Source organism: Lytechinus variegatus, chromosome 18 (genome assembly GCF_018143015.1).
Source record: "Lytechinus variegatus isolate NC3 chromosome 18, Lvar_3.0, whole genome shotgun sequence".
Taxonomy (NCBI): Eukaryota; Metazoa; Echinodermata; class Echinoidea; order Temnopleuroida; family Toxopneustidae; genus Lytechinus; species Lytechinus variegatus.
The window spans coordinates 18967864-18986402 of record NC_054757.1 but is presented as its reverse complement, the minus strand read 5'-3'; the positions used below and the strand labels follow the sequence as shown (position 1 = coordinate 18986402).

General features: G+C 34.6%; 1 protein-coding gene across 2 annotated transcripts; it reads left to right on the top strand.

The window, feature by feature from the left end:
• The first annotated feature begins 2175 nt into the window (after nucleotides 1-2175).
• Nucleotides 2176-18104, top strand: LOC121431581 (mucin-2-like). 2 transcript variants are annotated; one of them, XM_041629127.1, is made up of 6 exons: nucleotides 2176-2284; nucleotides 5097-5309; nucleotides 8080-8968; nucleotides 11295-11391; nucleotides 12771-12836; nucleotides 16263-18104. In XM_041629127.1, exons 2-5 carry the CDS (start codon nucleotides 5270-5272, stop codon nucleotides 12786-12788), a joined length of 1044 nt encoding a protein of 347 aa, XP_041485061.1. In that variant the 5' UTR covers nucleotides 2176-2284; nucleotides 5097-5269; the 3' UTR covers nucleotides 12789-12836; nucleotides 16263-18104. The 2 variants fall into 2 exon arrangements, with proteins under 2 accessions (XP_041485061.1, XP_041485062.1); XM_041629128.1 differs by lacking the exon at nucleotides 12771-12836.
• The last annotated feature ends 435 nt before the right edge of the window (nucleotides 18105-18539 follow it).

The following is an 18539-nucleotide window of genomic DNA, read 5'->3' as shown; positions in this document are numbered from 1 at the left end:
ACTCTGTAGTCTCAGCTCTTCGCATTGCGCTCATATAACGAACGGTCTCATTGGTTGATTTAACGTCACTACACTAATTCATTTAACGTCATGACGTTAAATCGTTGGGCAGTAATTCGGAATTACGTCGTGTAGTAATTCGAATTACTACACTACGTAATTATTTACGTCGTGTAGTAATTCGAATTGCTACACTACGTAATTATTTACGTCGTGTAGTAAATTGAATTACGACACGACGTATATCCGTGTTTTTGACGGTCTCCTGCTTCCATATAAATGACGACATCTGAGGGCATCTGAGCTGCCCTCTTCGTCAGTGGTGAGTTGCAAAAAACCTTGCTGTGTTGGAGAAAACAATTCAAATAATACCTCCATAATGCTAAATATGCCGTTTCATGTAGTAACATACCAAACAGAGGTAGCGTCGTATAAATACAGGGGACACTAACCCCTACGGTATTTCAAGTAGTGAGTACATTAAGAGGAGTAGGATGGGGGTATAGAGAGAAGAAAAAGAGTGTAAAAAAGAGAAGTTATTCCATCTTACCCTATTTCTTTACCTCTCCAACAATCTTACCGGTATAATATATTAACCACCTGGGCGAGGTCGGGGGGGTGAGGGGCGGGTGTCCCCCTTAGAAGTTAGATAATTTAACTTCACCTCGTATGGGGTGCTGGGTCGGCACCACCCTTCCCGCCTTTACGAAAACGAATAATTATGAAATCGCCAACCGTGCTATATTGGTTGACATTTACATATTAATATTAGTCCACCCCCCCCCCATCAAACAAGCATTGCGCTCAAACGCATTTCTTACGTGGTATCTCAGTGGGGGCAGGGGAACGATTTTTTTTATATAGATTATTGAGGAGGACTGGTCGTGCAACAACAACAACAACAACAAAACACACAATCAGATGGCTAATCTTCCATTATTTCTTAATCAGTTTTGCAGGTCAAAAGTGGGAAGGCATGGCTGTATTGTTGCGTCCAAAGCCCCGCGGCCCCGACGGTAATCGGATCTTGTCCCTCGATATCCTGCTATTGCCCATTTTCGTTATATTTTTGTTTATTTATTCATTCATTTTTACGTCGACTTAGCCACAATTTCTATGACCACAGTTGCAATTTTGATTTTCACTCACTTCTGAGAATTTTGTAAAAACGGCGATTCTATACAATTCGTAGGGGACATTTTCAACTTTACAATTTGCAATCTGTAGCTTAGCCCAATGTGCTTGAGCAATAAAATTTTCTCTTTTTGTATCAGTGATAAGTTATAGGGGTTATAGTCATGTGGAAAATAGATAACAAAAAATGTTCGACGATGAGTGAATTAAAGGTGAAAATGTTGTTTGTCCTAGTCCTACAGAAAATGTCCCGTATGCCAGCAATCAACGAATGTCTAAGCCCGGTCTCGCTGGCAATATCCCTTCCATCTGAATTCGAATCCTCTCACCAACTTGTACCACCCTATCCCACAGTATTACATTCACCTTATTCCACAATTATTTTATTCGCTTTTTTTATTTCATTTTATTTCATTTTTATTCCCGGGAAAACAATTACAATAGTAAATTTCATTACATTGAAAATAATCATACAATATTTAAAATACAATAACCAAAAGAAACCAAATTTCTGTTACAAGACTCTTATGGTGATAAAAAGAACATATTAAAATACATTTCAATATTATGAACAAATAACAGTCTATAACAAAGACATTTGAAGACACAGTTCCCAAATACAGGTTTATAAATAAGATGACAGAAAAAGAAAGGAGGAAAGGTAGAAAGAACAAATGAAAGAAAGAAAAAAAAGAAAAAAAAAAAAAAAAAGAAAGGAAGGAATGAAGGAAGGAAGGAAGGAAGGAAGAAAGAGAAAGAAAGAAATAAAGAAAGAAAGGAAGAAAACAAAAAGAAAGAAAAAAATAAATAAAGGGGGAATAAGACAGGTTTTTGCCATCATTTTGCCCCAAAATCCCAATCAATCCCACAAAGCTTCAAACAATCTGTATCTTGCCCCCCCCCCTTCAATTCGGAGCTGGTTTTGTTGATGACGAGTCGATCAACAAAGCAAAATGAAAGAAAACGGTGAGTCAGACAAAAGAATGTTGCCAGTTCTCACCAGACATTATCTCTACTTTGCAGTGCAAAAAAGGCAACACAATTATTCGAGAACATTACACCTTGCTCTCCATATGACGTCATTCTGCTTTATTACGCCATTCCGCCGACAAAAAAAGTAACGACGTATTTGCCGATTTTCATGATTTTGGTGAGTTTTTCTCAATTTTACGAAATATAAGTTGATAAGTAAGGCTAGTAATATCACCTGTGAACTTTGAATAATATTTAAAATATAAATGTACTATTCTTACAGTTTTTCTGCCATCAAAATATGACCTGTTTGAAAATACAAGAAACAGTTGAAGCCAGTGTAGTCCCATGTTGAGGATTTCACGTTTGTCCAAATCACAATCCGGATTGCATTGACCAGATTTAATTTTCAGAGAGTGAGAGACTCGGAGTCCATCATAAAGTTAAGGGTTCTAGGGACCAAATTCTTTTTTATGCTCAGCCACCATAAAATCTGCTAGACTAAGTGTATAATTATAATAGGGGGAAAGTGAATAAAAGAGACACTTTTTTTTTAGGATTTCCCCCTGGAATTGGAATGGAATTGGAAATGAGATTTTTTAAAACTGGTGATAAGAATAGAAATCAGTTAGGATATAATGTTTTTTTGCCTTTAATTTGGGCACTAACTTATATCTAGTGCACTTTTGCACCTTGCAATGTTAACTAACCAATTTAAACTAATTTTATGTTCGAATTCATTGCAAAATTATATCTAACTGATCCTAAAGATCAAGTCCACCTGAGAAATATGTTGATTTGAATCAATAGAGGAAAAAAGTTGGCGGAGTACAGCAAGTCTGCATATGCCGACTTAACCCAAGACAAGAAAAATCAGACAAGCACAATGCTGAAAACTTCATCAAAATCGGATGTAAAATAAGAAAGTAATGACATTTCAAAGTTTCGCTTGTTTTTTAACAAAATAGTTATATGAACGAGCCAGTTACATCCAACTGAGAGAGTCGATGATGTCACTCACTATTTCTTTTGTTTTTTATTGTTTGAATTATACAATATTTTGATTTTTACAAATTTGGTGAGTAGGACCTCCTTGCCTGAAGCACAAAATGTTAAAATACTGGAATTCCACATGTTCAGGGAGGAATGAAACTTCATTTCACATGACAATGACGAGGAAATCAGAATGATTCATATTTCTGATACACCTGTTATATATTTCATATACATGTATTTTAAGGTCAAATGTGTTGATTTTTTAAGAGATCCATATCAAGATTTAGAGATAGTACAGATAAAATAATGCCCTAAGGCAAAGTCTTTTTAATTTTACAAGACATTTTGTGGGGAAAATAGTCAATTTGAGCATTTTAGGACACCAAAATGTGACATGCTCAAACAGGGTATAATGTGGTGCAACTTATCAACATATTTCAAATGTATTTTGTTCTCAATTATGCAGGGAATATAAAAAAAATGGCATATACATCAGGGCTCCACACTAACCCTTTTTTTCTACTGGTCCAACCTATTCATGTCAGACCAGTTGATACCCAGTTTTTTTTTCTTTTTACTGGTCCTAACCTAAAATCTACTGGTCCTAAAATATAGAGAAAACATTTTTTTATAAAAGGCGCAAATTTATTTTGCTGTCCTTGTTACCCCCCCCCCACCAAAAAAAATGAAGGAATGAAAGACAAAAAGAAAAAAAAGGAAAGAAAAAATAAAAGGAAGGAAGAAAGAAAGAAGAGGTAAAGGAAGAATAGATGTGAAGGAAGGAAAAAAGAAAGAAGGAAAGGAAAGAAAGAACAAAAGAAAAAATAAAGGAAAGAAGGAAAGAAATGAAACAAGAAATAAAGAACAAAAGAGAAAGTAGTGAAGGCAAGAAAGAAGAAGCAAAAAATACAGAAAGGGTAAAAGGAGAGATGGAAAGAAGGGAAAAAAGAGAGGGAGGAAGGATTGAAAGAAGGAAGAAAGGAATTAATGAAGAAATAAAGAAAAGGTTAAATGATAGAAGGAAAAAAATGAAGGAAAGAAATAGATATAGATGGAAGGATGGGAAGGAAGGAAGGAAGCAAGCAAGCAATATAAAAAAAGAAAAAGTAAATGAATATATGAAAGTCAGAAAAAAAGACTTGAGAGACAAAGAAAGGAAGGAATGAATTAATAAAAGAAAAAAGGAAGAAATGGTATAAGGATAGATTGAACGAAGGGAAAAAGGAAAGAACAAAAGACAGAAGAAAGGAAGTAATGAAGGAAAGAAAGAGAGAAAGGGCTGAAAGAAAGTAACAAAAATGAAGGAAAGAATAGGTAAAAGGAGGAAAGAAAGAATTAAAGAAAGAAAGAAAGAAAGAAAGAGAAAAAGAAATACAGAAAGATATTTTTTTAAGTATAGAAAGAATGAAAGAACAAATAAAAAAAAGGAAATTAAAAAAGAAAGACAGTACACAAAGAAAATGAAAGAAGAGAGGAAGAAACAAAGAATGATTGAAAAGAAAGAAGGAAAGAAAGATAGAAAGAAACCAGAGGAAGAAAGCTAAAACTAATAAAATACTGTAAAATATTAGAACTTGATATCCATGGGGTACCCGTCTAATGTCCACATGTGATTAGAGTTTTGGACATATGTTGTGACCTTCAAAATCATGGTTGCATGAACATCTTGACCGATTGCATTCTTATGCAAATATGACGTACAGACTCTTATCAAGACAACATCCGATAGGGTACTAATCAAGGTTATCATGAAGGCAAAATACATGTACTTTGTATGCACTGAGATAACTGAAATTACATTTAAAGCAAGCAACATTTTAGTAATAGACATCATTATTCTAACTTGCATGAATTACATGTACATGTAGAAAGACGTTTTGGTTTATATGTTTCCCTTCATTATTTTCTGTTTTTCTGTCATCCAAAGTCACATACAGTGAAGTTAGTCTCCAAAAATATATTTATTTTTTTCATTTTTTTTTGCATGTTCCTAGATTCTTGACCAGAAAGTGGATTACTGTTGAATATTGTTGGATATACCACTGTGGTCCTTGCTATCATTGGATATAACACCAAGAAACCTGTTGAATATCACTGGATATACCTCGGAACATCCTTCTAAGTATCACTGGACGCTGCATCTTGGAGAAAGATAGGCAGTACCAACATGAAGTACTCTTCAATATCATACATCCTGCTGCTTGCAGGTAAGAATCTGATACTCCCATAAAAATATTCCCTTAGAATTGTAAATCTACATGTAGTACATGTACATAACTTATCTTACATAAATTGTCTTAAATATTTTCTCTCTTTTTTCATAACTGAAGAATTCATAATTGAACTTCGTTAAATTTACTATTTCCATATTTATAACAAGTTGAAACTTTTGTTCATTTTCAAGGCAGTCTTCACCTTTTCTGTTCTTATATTTATTACCTTTCTTCCAATTTCATTTTTTTTTGTTTTGTTTTTTTTACTCTCATTTTATTTTTTTGAATTTGTTTTTAAAGTGATACAAATAAAATTCAAAGGTGCTTCACCCAATCAAGCTCTATAAAGCTAGCCTTAATATGTATGTTGTTGCACCTTTGTATGTTCATCACAGTATGTACTTTTCATGTTTTATATACTTTTAAGTATGTTGCGAACATGCATGAGTAAATAAATATGGAAAAAAATCTGTAATAAATTAATAAAAAAGGTATGTTCTACGATGGCAAGTTTGGAAAATTTACTATAAAATCAATTCAGAATTGATTTTATAGTAGTCTATCGTAAAGAATGGACCAAAATAAGACCTACAGAATTAACAAAACTGTCACGTCTGTTCAATACACTTTAGGCGTGTTTAAGCATTTTTGAATTCAATGACCCATTAGGCACTAGTCTGCACCGCATCATTCAGCTAGAATTCAGCCATAAATAATAATATAATAATTGACATTTATATAGCGCTTTATCAATCTACGACTACTCAAAGCACTTCAGAATTATTATTACCCGGTCACTGGATTCATAGCATTCCAAGCAGCCTGTTACATGTACATGTAGGTGCACACTTAACCAACCACAATGACGGTTGTTTCCTACTGGTACCAAATTAGCACTTGGGTGAGAGTGGCAAAGTGTGGATTGACCGATGGCGCCTTGATAAAGGACACTAGGCCATGGTGGGATTCGAACACACGACCCTCTGATTACAAGGCAAGAGTCAGAACCACTACACCATATTCCCTGTGCTGCTTTCTCTATTTGTGTGATGAAATGGGACACTACCCAATGAAATGCGCGATGCAGGATTCCTGCATGAAAGACGCGGCTCTGATTCAATTAGGACGATGGCATTTGACTGATTTTGCCCTCATTTTCAACTCATTAATCCGACCTAGGAATTTTAAACCTGGATTACATGTAATAGTGTAAACATATGTATCAGTGTTTTTGAAAATGATAGTAATGCACATGTACTCCAAGTAGGGGTTATAATCAAATTTTGATATGCAATACAGTACATGTACTTAAAGGACAAGTCCACCCCAACAAAAACTTGATTTGAATAACAATCTAAAATTTAACAATCTAAAATTTAACAAGCATAACACTGAAAATTTCATCAAAATCGGATGTAAAATAAGAAAGTTATGACATTATAAAGTTTCCCTTAATTTCACAAAACAGTTATATGCACATCTCAGTCGGTATGCAAAAGAGGGAATTGATGACATCACTCACTCACTATTTCTTTGTATTTTATTATATGAAATATGAAATATTTTGATTTTCTCTTCATTGTCATGTGAAATGAAGTTTCATTCCTCGCTGAACACGTGGAATTCCATTATTTTAACATTTTGTGCTTCAGGCAAGGAGGTCCTAATCATCGAATTCGTAAAATTTGAAATATTGTAGAATTCAAACAATAAAAAACAAAAGAAATACATGTAGTGAGTGAGTGACATCTTCGACTCTCTCATTTGGATGTAACTGGCTCATTCATATAACTATTTTGTTAAAAATAAGCGAAACTTTGAAATGCCAAAACTTTCTTATTTTACATCCGATTTTGATGAAATTTTCAGCATTGTGCTAGTCTGATTTTTCTCTATATCTCGCGAAACTTTTGAGACCAAAATTGTGACCCCCGGGTACGTGGTTCGGAAATTACGCAACATTTTGTAAGTGCATGCAGACCCAAAATTACTCAAAAATGTGAATTTGTGTACAAATCCAATGCAAGAAGTGTTTTTAGCCAAAATTCATAAATGTATCATTACTTTTCCTTTTACTGCTTAAAATCAATTAATTTTATCTTTTTATGGTCAAAATGAAGTCCCCGACAATTTCCATTGAAAAGACAATAAAAAACAAAAAGTCGAAAAACAAATAAATACATAAGAAATTTAGAAAACAATAGAATACATAAGAAAATAAATGTGATGTTGAAATTTTTAAAAATAGATTTGATCAGGTGCCTACATGTATCTAGAGTATGTGAAACAAAAATCAGCATTTCAGGGGCATTATTTTATTAATTAGAGCAAACTTATGATTTTACGCATAAATTAGCATAATTTTCTTCGCGATCGTGCGATCGATGGCCGAGATCATTCTTAGGCGTCAAAATAGCCCAGTCTATTTAGGGTTAAGAAATAATAATTTGCTTCATGCTTTATAATGAACTACATGCACGGAGGTGTTAAGAGGTAATTTTTTTAACGTGTTCTCATTTATTTATTTACAGTGTATTTCTGCATCAATTGTATTTTACACCTGGCACAAATGATCCTATATAATACTATGTGTTCATGAGGATGATGAGGTCAAAAGTCATTTAGGGGTCAAAAGATCATGCATGTAGACGTATATTTCATTGATTGCGAAATCAGGCGAGACTCGTGGTTCGTGAACCATCTTGTTTTAGATCATAAGTATTTGCATTTTTTTTTGTAATTTCATTTTTGCTTGCTTCTACAGCATTCTTACTTTCCACAAGCAATGTGGATGGAACCACTGCTTCGATGACCACAAATGTGCCTGGAACAGAAACAGTTGTAACAACACAGGCATCGAAAACTGAAGCAGATGGAACCACACAGGCATCTGGCTCCGATAAAACCACCGCAGCCTTAGAGGTGACAACCTTGAATAACCCCGGGACACCTGAATTTGAGACCAGTGCACCGCCTTGTGATAACAGTATAGAGAACTGCACCACAACTGCACCCACACCATTAACCAGTGGTCCAGTCTCGCCACCTTGTGACAACACAACAGAAAACTGCAACATGACAGCATCCACACCATTAATAACAAGTACAGTGTCACCGCCTTGTGACAACGCAACAAAAACCTGCACCACGACAGCATCTACACCATTAGCCACTGGCACCATGTCGCCGCCTTGTGACAATGCGACAGGAAACTGCACCACAATGGTATCCACACCATCAGCCAATATTACAGTGGCACCACCTGTGACGGATGTGAACCCTGACATGGGCTCCACCACCATGATGCCAGAGGGTATGACCACTGTAATGGACATGACCACCAGTCTCCCAGACGTGACTTCGTCCACCGTTGCACCGGACACCACCTCAAATGCCACACCTACCCAAGCCCCTGGTACGTCAGAAAGGACACAGCAGCCCATGAAAACATCCACTGCAAAGCCAACAGAATCACCTAAGCCAGCTGATAAGACCACGGAGCCGGCAAAGCTCCCAACCACCGGTGCTTCAACAACCAAGTCAGGGGAACCGGAGAAGATGCCCCATCATGGCAATTCTTCTGTCGTAGTTGGTCTTGTTGTCACCGCACTTCTTCTCGTTTTGATTGGCGGTGTAGTCATCTTTATTAGGCAGTAAGTGAAACTATCAGTATGAGTGGTAACCTACATACATGTATAGGGATTAACTCACTGCTTTCTGGATTCAGATGGTCCATGATAGGCACAGGGGTGGATCCATGATTTCAGTTTATGTGGAGAGGGTAGGGGGCTAGCCAGAAATGAGAATAGGTTCATTACTCCAAATTCAATCCTTTCCGTCAAATTTGATAAGGAAAAACAAAAGAAAGGTGATCACATTTTGTTTCCCTTTTGGAAATTTCGAAAAATATTAACAAGCAAAAAGGATTTTAAAAAAGTTCACTTAAAGGTTCCTATTTCATTCCTTATTATTAAAGGTAAGTTTATTCTATTGCAGGGCTCGACACTAGCGGCGGTCCGACGGTCCTGGACCTGTAAAAATCGCTGTCGGGCCGGTAGATTTTCAGAAATAGGAAGATTTACTGGTCCGACATGACCAGTAAAAAATATCATTGTCGGGCCAGTAATTTTTCCAAAAATGGCAAGATTTTAAGGGTCCGACATGACCATTAATAGAAACCATTGTTGGGCCAATAACTTTTCCAGAAATGGTCAAATGCACTGCAAACCATTCCTCCCCGATAAATTCTGTCATTCACACACAGAATGAATCGCACGTAATTGCTACTTGAGCAGATACAGTACAGTGTACATATGTAGCTAGCCAGCCACACAACTCACGTAGTAAATTCTTTACTGGCTGCGCGAACGAAGCTTGGCTAAACTCTGGCAGAAATCTCTCACAAAACTGTCAAAATTCGCGGTTCATACTCATGAAAGGCTCTTATAATGTCCATATTTCCTAAAAATTGGAGTAACTCTGTCATTTGTAAGCAGTAAAAGGATAAATTTTCACTTCTGTTTGGTTCAAACAGATCGGGTTTCGGGTGATATCGTCTGAATACAAGTTAGCCCCACATATGCATTTATGTGTGTGTTGATACACTTGGTTTCTGACTTTCTTTCGTAGCTATTTTAATTGAGCCAAAAAGAAATTGATAAATTATTTATGATGATAGTTTTAGCTTTCTTCCTCTGTTTCCTTCCTATCTTTCTTTCCTTCTATCTTTTCAATCTTTCTTTGTTACTTCCCTATTTTTTTTTGGTTAATGTCTTTCTTTTTTATTTTCCCTTTTTTTTCTTTAATTTGTTCTTTCATTCTTTCTATCCTTTTAAAAATATTTTTCTCTATTTCTTTCTTTCTTTCTTTTTTCTTTTGTTCATTCTTTCTTTCTTCCTTCCTTTCCTTCTTTCTTTCCTTCCTTCTTTCCTTTCTTCCTTCTTTCCTTCTTCCTTTCTTTCTTTCTTTTTGATATTTTTCTTTCTTTAATTCTTGAGTCCATCCATCCTATATTCATCTCTTCTTCCTCTCTTTCCTTCCTTTTACCCTTTTCTCTTCTTCATTCTTCATTACTTTCTTTGTTTCTTTCTTCCTTCCACCAATCATTTATTTACCCTTTTTTTATTTCTTCTTTTCTTTGTCTCTCAGTCTTTTTTTTCTTCCTTTCATCTATTCCTTTACCTTTTCTTTTTTTTATATCGCTTGCGTCTTTCCTTCTTTCCCTTCCTTCCTTTATTTATTTCTTTCCTTCTATCCATCATTTTACCTTTCCTATATTTCTTCCTTAATTCCTTCTTCAATCCTTCCTTCCTCTTTCTTTCTTTTGTCCTTTCCATCCCTCCTTTAACCCTTTCTTTTTTTTACTGCTTCTTCTTTCTTTCCTTTACTACTTTCCAGATTTTTTCTTTCTTTCTGTATTGCTTGCTTCATTTCTTTCCTTCATTTCTTTTTTCCTTTCTTTCTTTATTTCATTTCATTCATTTCTTTCTTATTTTTGTTCCTTCTTATTCCTTCCTTTCCTTCTTTAGTTCTTTCTTTTTTCCTTCCTTCACATCTATCCTTTCTTTACCTTTTCTTTTTTTTACTTCCTTCCTTTTTTATTCTTTCTTTCTTTTCCTTCCTTCATTCGTTTCTCTTATTCTTTCTTTTCCTTCCTTCCTTCCTTATCCTTCCTTCCTTTCTTTCTTTCTTTTTTTCTTTCTTTCCTTCTTCGTTTCTGTCTTGCTTTCTTTTTGTCCTTCATTCCTTCATTTCATTGCGGGAGGGGGGGGGGAACGAAAGGCTAGACAAATAAACTTGCGCCTTTTTTTATTGTTTTCTTTATTTTTGGGGACCAGTAGATTTTAGGTTCGGACCAGTAAAAATTTGAAAAACTGGGTATCTACTGGTCCGACATGAATAGGTTGGACCAGTAGAAAAAATGGGTTAGTGTGGAGCCCTGTCTATTGTATTCTATTTTTGTTATATTATTCTTGACAGGAGGAGATTGAGAAACAGCTATGGAAGATTGAATGAAGAAACAGAAGACAGTGGATGGTCAGCATTCTCAAAGAACCCAATCTACAGAGGAGATAGGGTAAGTGGTTGACAATGACACACTGGGGTGTGTTCAGACGTTATCCCAACTAGGGATAGGTAGCGCTATCTTTAACTGGTGGTTATCAGTAGCTCGTGGTGATCAGAAATATGTCATTCACAGATAGTGGATGGTACAGCTCTCTAAGAATCTTGTTCGCGGAGGATACAGGGTGAGTGTTTGATTACGATACCAGGATCATATTTAGGCGCATTCATAACGATAGGTAGCGCTATCATAGACCAGTTGTTACCAGTCACGGGCGGTGATCAGGAACATGGCATTATTGTTCCCTATTATTATATCAAAGGTACTGAAAGTGATCCTGTGTATAAAATGATATCATAAACAGCTTTCAGACCTATCATTTAGTTATTAGTTACATGTATGTAAGAGTTTTAAACAATTTAAGGATATTCTTGGCCATGTGTGTGACTGAAATAATCACAAATCTTGAGTTATGAATCTAAATATTTTTAGATTAATGATTTTGAAAGTTTCATTTCATTTTGAAATTCACAGTTTGAAATTCACAGGAATTTCAAAATGAAATTAAACTTTCAAAATCATGCATCTGTGTGAAGTCAAACACGTGACCCAATTCTTTTGACCTCTGACCTTGAACGTGCATATTGGATACAGCAAAAAATATTTCCAGATGATATTAAACTGAATAAACATGTTAATGATTTTATCCTTTGAATTGCTAAATCTAAACATTTCTAGATTATAACTACATGTACTTAAAATCAAGATTTGTCATAATTTCAATCACATGTGACCAAGAATGGCCCACTGAAAAAGCTAATTCTGCAAATAAAAGCATCTAATGAAGCTCCCTACCTCAAATGTCATACACTTTATGAATACCGGTAATGCTTAATTTTCTTTTTGACCGCCATGCATGAAAATCTGACAAAAACATTGTGATAATCATTTTCATTCCAAATACAAAAACTCATTTTGACCCTTCTTAAAAATCTACTAACATTGCCTTTGGATTAAAAAAAATAATTTTAGTGGTATATGTACAGTGTAAATGTTAAAAGTAACCTTAATGATTATGACTACATGTACTTCTTGTTACAATGTGAAATTCTCTTTTGACTTTTAATATATACCTTGATTTCTTTCTCTTTTTTAAACTGATATACTAATATTATGTACATTGTTCATGTACATATACATGTATGCAAATTTTAAAGTTGACGCTTTATAATGCAATAACAGTTTAATTCTCACTCAGAAAAAGAAGGATTGAATCCTTGTATTGAAACTTTATTTACCACAAATATGTGATTTTTTAAAAATTTTATTTGTAATTGTTTGTTCTGCTGTGTTTTATTTAAATTGATTTCTATTGAATTTCCCTTTCCCAGAATGAACCGTATTTGTGAGCAGTCTGTGCGCACACACACACATGCAAGCACACCCAGGCCATACATGTATGTTAATGCATGCTTGTTTAAATAACCATTAGAATAGAACATAACCTCATCTAATGTCTCTCCTCGTAGACCATTGTAGTTTTGGTGTCATTTTTATGGCCATTTCTGCTGGTAGCAAGTATGCCTAACAGAGATAATTTATGCACTAACATTTATGTAAATATAGCAACAGCACGCATGTAGCTTTATTTCATGTCCATTGGAAGTGCTCCTATTTTCTTTGGACCCTCCCCCCCCCCCACCCCAGCCTGGCTCACACCTTTGTATTTTAGGCTTGTCCGACCCGAAGGAAGACAAGCATCCTCTATTGCAACACAACAAAATGAAACAAGCTACAAAATACGCCAACTAACTCAGAGGCCTTAGCCCGAATTCACAAAGATGGTTTTTAAAGCCATCGGTTGAACCCATGGTTTATTGCAGATTGTCTGCATACGGTATATATACATGTACATGTATTACGCTTATTTACCGCGTATATTAAAAAAATATATTGAATTGACAAGTCCACTCTTCCAACAGTGGACTCATGAATGAAATAGCATACTTAACCATGGCAACAGGCGTCAATTTGGCGCACTGTGACAAAAGCGCGCATCAGCATGGGCATTTTTTAATATATGCTGTAAATAAGCGAAATATGTACACAAAATCTGCAATAAACCATGGGTTCAACCAAGGGTTTTAAAAACCACCTTTGTGAATAGGCCTTTGAGTTCTAGGTTGCCCATTTGAAAGTTCTTCAAACATCTGAAACCGAAGACAACCAAAATCCATTAGGAGCAAAGATATTGTGGCAATGAGCCTATGCGAGCAGCTTATTCAGACTAAGACCATGTTACTGCTTGATCTACATGTACATGTACCTCAAACTGCCTCACTTTTGTAGTTTGTACTCCTCTACATACTGTGTTCAATTCTACATGAATTCCACAGCAGCTGATTGCTACTACATGTGAAACATGTGAAAACATTTTGCTGCATGCATGTACATTTAGTATGGTGCGTCAGGCGGTTGCTTTTGGCTTTATATGCAGTAATATGCAGCTAAAAATTCAAAGGTGTGAACCCGGATATACATTACATTTATTTGGAGTTGGATTCATCTTTAAGTGTCTTAACAACACCCTTCTTTAATAAGGCTGTGTTCAATCAATATTCTTTTAAACCCTGAAGCATGTTTTTAAGGATGTTCCATACCATTTTTCATTCGCAGTAAAAAGGTATTTTAAGACCAAACACAAAAGGCCAAAAATTGTGTATTTATAGACGATTCTGCATTTCACCACTTTGATTTTTTGCAAAAATTGATTAGAAGTTCTTAAAAAGTACAAGCCTTCTTCTAGTGTGGACATTATGGACTTTTGCACTCTCCACATATGTTATTCTTCTTGAGCCAAACTGGCCAACACATGGACATTTTATGAAACAAATTGTCCTTGATTTTCATCAACTACTGTGATAAGCTACTAAAATCCTTGCCTTCTGATTGGCTGAGAACAAATTTGTCACTGATAAAACAGCATTTCATGAAATGCACCCTTGGTATCTGTGATGCATTGTGGGTGGGCTTGAAAATAGGGACAATCAGACAGTATTGATGGAAAAGTCAATTGAATGCTATCCTGATTCATCCAGATTTTGTGTAATTTATGTTTGCATGTATTGATTTGTAATACGTGCTTGTGATTCTAGCATAAGAAAATTGATTGAACTTGCCCTGTAAAACAACATCCTAACTGATCATTTCAGTCAATATCTTTGTACATGTAGAAATATTTTTACTCATAGTTTACTTTGGGGTTTCATTTATTGTGGTATGCACATAGTGTAAACAATTCATGACTAATTGTGCATAAAGTTAATTGGTTTTTGTGTGGGGACAGATTTGGTTGAGGGAACAGTTCATTTTGCATTACAGTTTGACAATAGTTAGGGAATTGCATACTGGATTTTTTTTTTTTTTTTTTTTTTTTTGGGGGGGGGGGGTGATTTCTTTGAGTCATATATTATTACTACTGTAATCCATTTCAAAAATTGACCTTTTTTTTTGGGGGGGGTCCGTTTCTTGAATGTCCAATGTGTGTCTGCATTGTCTCTTTGTTTGTCTGTCTATATGGGGTTTTATATCATTTTATGAATGTTTTACTATAATTCATATGGATGCAAAATGAAGCATGAGTGCGATGGTGCAAAATTGTACATACATGTGAAAACTAAATTTATATGAAACAAATTTATTGTGTAAGTCAAATTGAATGTAGCTCCCTTTCTTTTTAATAGCACAAAGAGTTTTTATCATTGTACACATGAACCATTGCCAGAGTAAGAATAAGAAAATCTGACATTTCGCAAAATTAGCAAAGTTATAAGCAAACACGAACTCTGTTCATTGAACAAAATTACTGTTTGAAAATGGAAAAATTGTATTCTGTATGCTGGTAAATAATGCATGACTGAGTCTAGAGATGACCCCCAAAATCCTGAATGTACTACAGCTCTTTAATGTAATTCTAAATTCCCTATGATTTGAACAGTGCAGCCATATAAAAGCGCGTGGTTATATCTCCTGGTGTGAACAACCCTTCAATAATTCTTTGCATGTCTCATCATGTGGAATGTTGTGGGCTTATAGATACCAGCTTCCCTTGTTTTCATGCATGTTGCATTCAACCCATCTTCCATTCATATTTAGTGTATGTTTGTGTCCTAATGTGCATGTAACACCATTTCATATTTTATATATTTTTTTTTAATGTTTACATGTAGAATTTCTATAAAGGAATTGTTTTGTTATTGGTATACAAGAAATAATGATGCTTGGTAAACTGGGGATATATTAAAATGGAATTATAATTTTGTTTTTATGAATTGTGCAGTTTTTCCTTAGAAATTTAGATGACAAGATATACATTTGCACAAACCATTTTTAATTAAAGATTAATTGTGAATTATCTTGCAACTTTCTTGATGACGACCATGAAACCCTTAATATGTTACTGTACTTTGCCAATATTTCCTACATCTATGCAAAATGATGACAGCTCACATTTAATAATGAAGAGTCATTTTTACATTGCAGAAATGCATTTAGTTCATAATACTAAGAGTTTTAAAAAACAAATCTTCACAGGGTAAAAATATGAAAAATACAAGGGCCAATTTAACCATTTTTCCAATTGGCCCCGAGTGCTCACCTAATATGAACAGTTAATCGTCAGTGAGAATTTCAAGAAAGTGTTTCTGACTTTATTTCAATGTTACTGGTACATGTACGTGTATACATGGAGTGAAATATAAACCATCCATACCTACATGTAGTCAATATTTGGAGCCTTCATCATATACATGTACATTGAATTTCAAGTCTTAATTTATTGAATTATTTCTTTTCTTGCTTTGTGTTTTTTTATTTCATTACAGGACTACCAACTGTTATGAAAAGATATTTAAAGTTACTCCAAAAAATTATCTCCTTGTTGTCTTGAAGATGTGCTCGGAAGATCTTTCTTCTTCTAGCCTCGCTCCCAGGTACTGTTACAACAGACGTATTTTCATCTTTCCTCTTTTCGACAGCAAAGTTATTGGTCACTAAACGTGCTTTGATAGCAAAGTTTTTAGTCACTAAACCCACTTTATAAGGGAGACTTGCACTGCCCAATTGAATTCAGGTGAAATATTTTGAAGGTGTACACTGTATAACAGTAGATAACCTGTTGCAATCAGGTGAATATTGATATTTCTTCTCGCTGCAAAGCTTTAGTTTTATCTTCCAGATATTAGAGTACTCTTTTTGTTTCTTTACATCCATCCATTATCGTATCAAAGTTTTAATTCTTTCATGGTAGAGATTAAATAATTCTTTGCATGTCGGAGAAATTGCAGTCCAATTTGATGTGTGTATTTAATAATATATTTTGTTCAGTGACTTTGGGATGTTTAGAGTAGATAAATTTGCTTGTAGCAAAAATACTGTGTTGATGTTGGCATTTGTGCTGGATTTGGAAGCATAACTCAATATTAGTTTGCTTTCTCTAGTGCCAACATCCACTTTTTACGAAAATTAGTCAAATCACATTTTGTGCCGTTTCCACAAACTTTTTTGTGGAGAATTTTCAAGGATGCGATTGTCCAAAAAATGGCAAAGTCCAGCATGTGTATTTTATGCGACAAACGCACGCAAAACATGTGCTTTAATGTCTGCAATCTTTGTCAATTGTTCGCTGGGGCGCTTGGAGTCGTTTTTTTGTTCAGATAAAGTTTTTTGAAAATTGTGTAAATTACTCACAAACGAAAAGCAACTCTCAGCCACCCCTGCAAGCAATTGACAAAACTTTCAAACATTTAAAGCGCAAATTTTGCACATTTTTGTTTCATAAATGTGAATTTTTGCAATTTTTGTAAAACTTTCACAAAATGTTCACGAGCCCCATGAAAAAACAGCACTTTATGGTAAGCTCAACTCCTATTGAGATTTTTCTAAAGACCAGCTTTATTTGAAATGTGGTGCTTTGCTGATGTAATAATGGACCCAACATCAACACTACAAGGTTATCAAGAAACTTTGATTCACCCTGAGTTCTTTTCCATTAAATATATCCCATGGTTTTTCGTTTGAACTTGTGGATTTCAATTTTACATTCAGTTTTCAGAGATAATCAGGAGAGTTACATGTATAGGCCTACATATTTACTGCCTTGAAAGATAGCTGTTATATAATGTCAGTAGGAGTTGACTTTGTCATCATACATGTCTGCCTTTTTTAGGAAACAGCATAGTATTTTCATCCATTTTTTCATAGTTACATATTTTTGAGTATTTTTAGTTTGCTTGAATTTATTTTTTCTGTTCAAACTCTGCATGTACCTTTATTTTAAAATGCAATGCTATTCAGAAGTTGGAGAGTTTAATAGCACTTTCGATAATTAATTTCTTTGTTGCTGGAATGAAAATGACAAATTGATGTTGAATTGAATTAATAACTTTCAAACACAGGTGGTTTTCATTTGACATAATTTGTGTGTTTTTGATCATGACCATGCATATGGCCACAGTGTGGCATAGACACTGACGGTTTGTAATATAATCATTAGACACCACACCAGAAAATGTGATGGAAATATGATCAGACAATGTAGTATGGATATTTTCAGAAAATATACATGTAACACCCTTTTTTGAAGGACCTGAGTGTTGCATAGTCACTGAAGGTTGAGCATTTTAATTAATGGCGAGTGAAATATGATTGATCGTTCAGCATGGATATTTTCATAGTTCAGTAAAACAAAATATGAGGCTATTACAATGATTTTCATTCAGCTCTATGTACAGGGGTCAGTAACCTTTAAAATGCTGTACATGCATACATCTGAAAACAACTGAAAACTACATGGATGTATGAACAGTGTAAAAATTATATTAGTACTATCTGTACTGAAAATTGTACTTTTTGTATTCTACATGAACATGTATTTGTTATACTGTATAAACCTACCAGGATATTTTGTGCGTTGTATTTTTTCAGCTTTATAGCTTTAGACAAAATGAAAATGATACAAATTTTATTAATTTTCTTGTATTTCTGCTTTGCAAAGTATACAGTAGACAGTTGTTCCAAAATTTCATTTTCTCATAGTGATTGATACACATACATGTACCTGTGTATCAGGCCTATTCATTCAATTTATTCCCTGTTTAATA

Bases quoted from the DNA above. Each gene is read 5' to 3' on its own strand.
- LOC121431581 (XM_041629128.1), top strand. From the start codon at position 5,270: ATGAAGTACTCTTCAATATCATACATCCTGCTGCTTGCAG. The intron at 5,310-8,079 runs GTAAGAATCTGA...TTGCTTCTACAG, and splicing joins ATACATCCTGCTGCTTGCAG to CATTCTTACTTTCCACAAGC. The intron at 8,969-11,294 runs GTAAGTGAAACT...TATTCTTGACAG, and splicing joins GTAGTCATCTTTATTAGGCA to GAGGAGATTGAGAAACAGCT.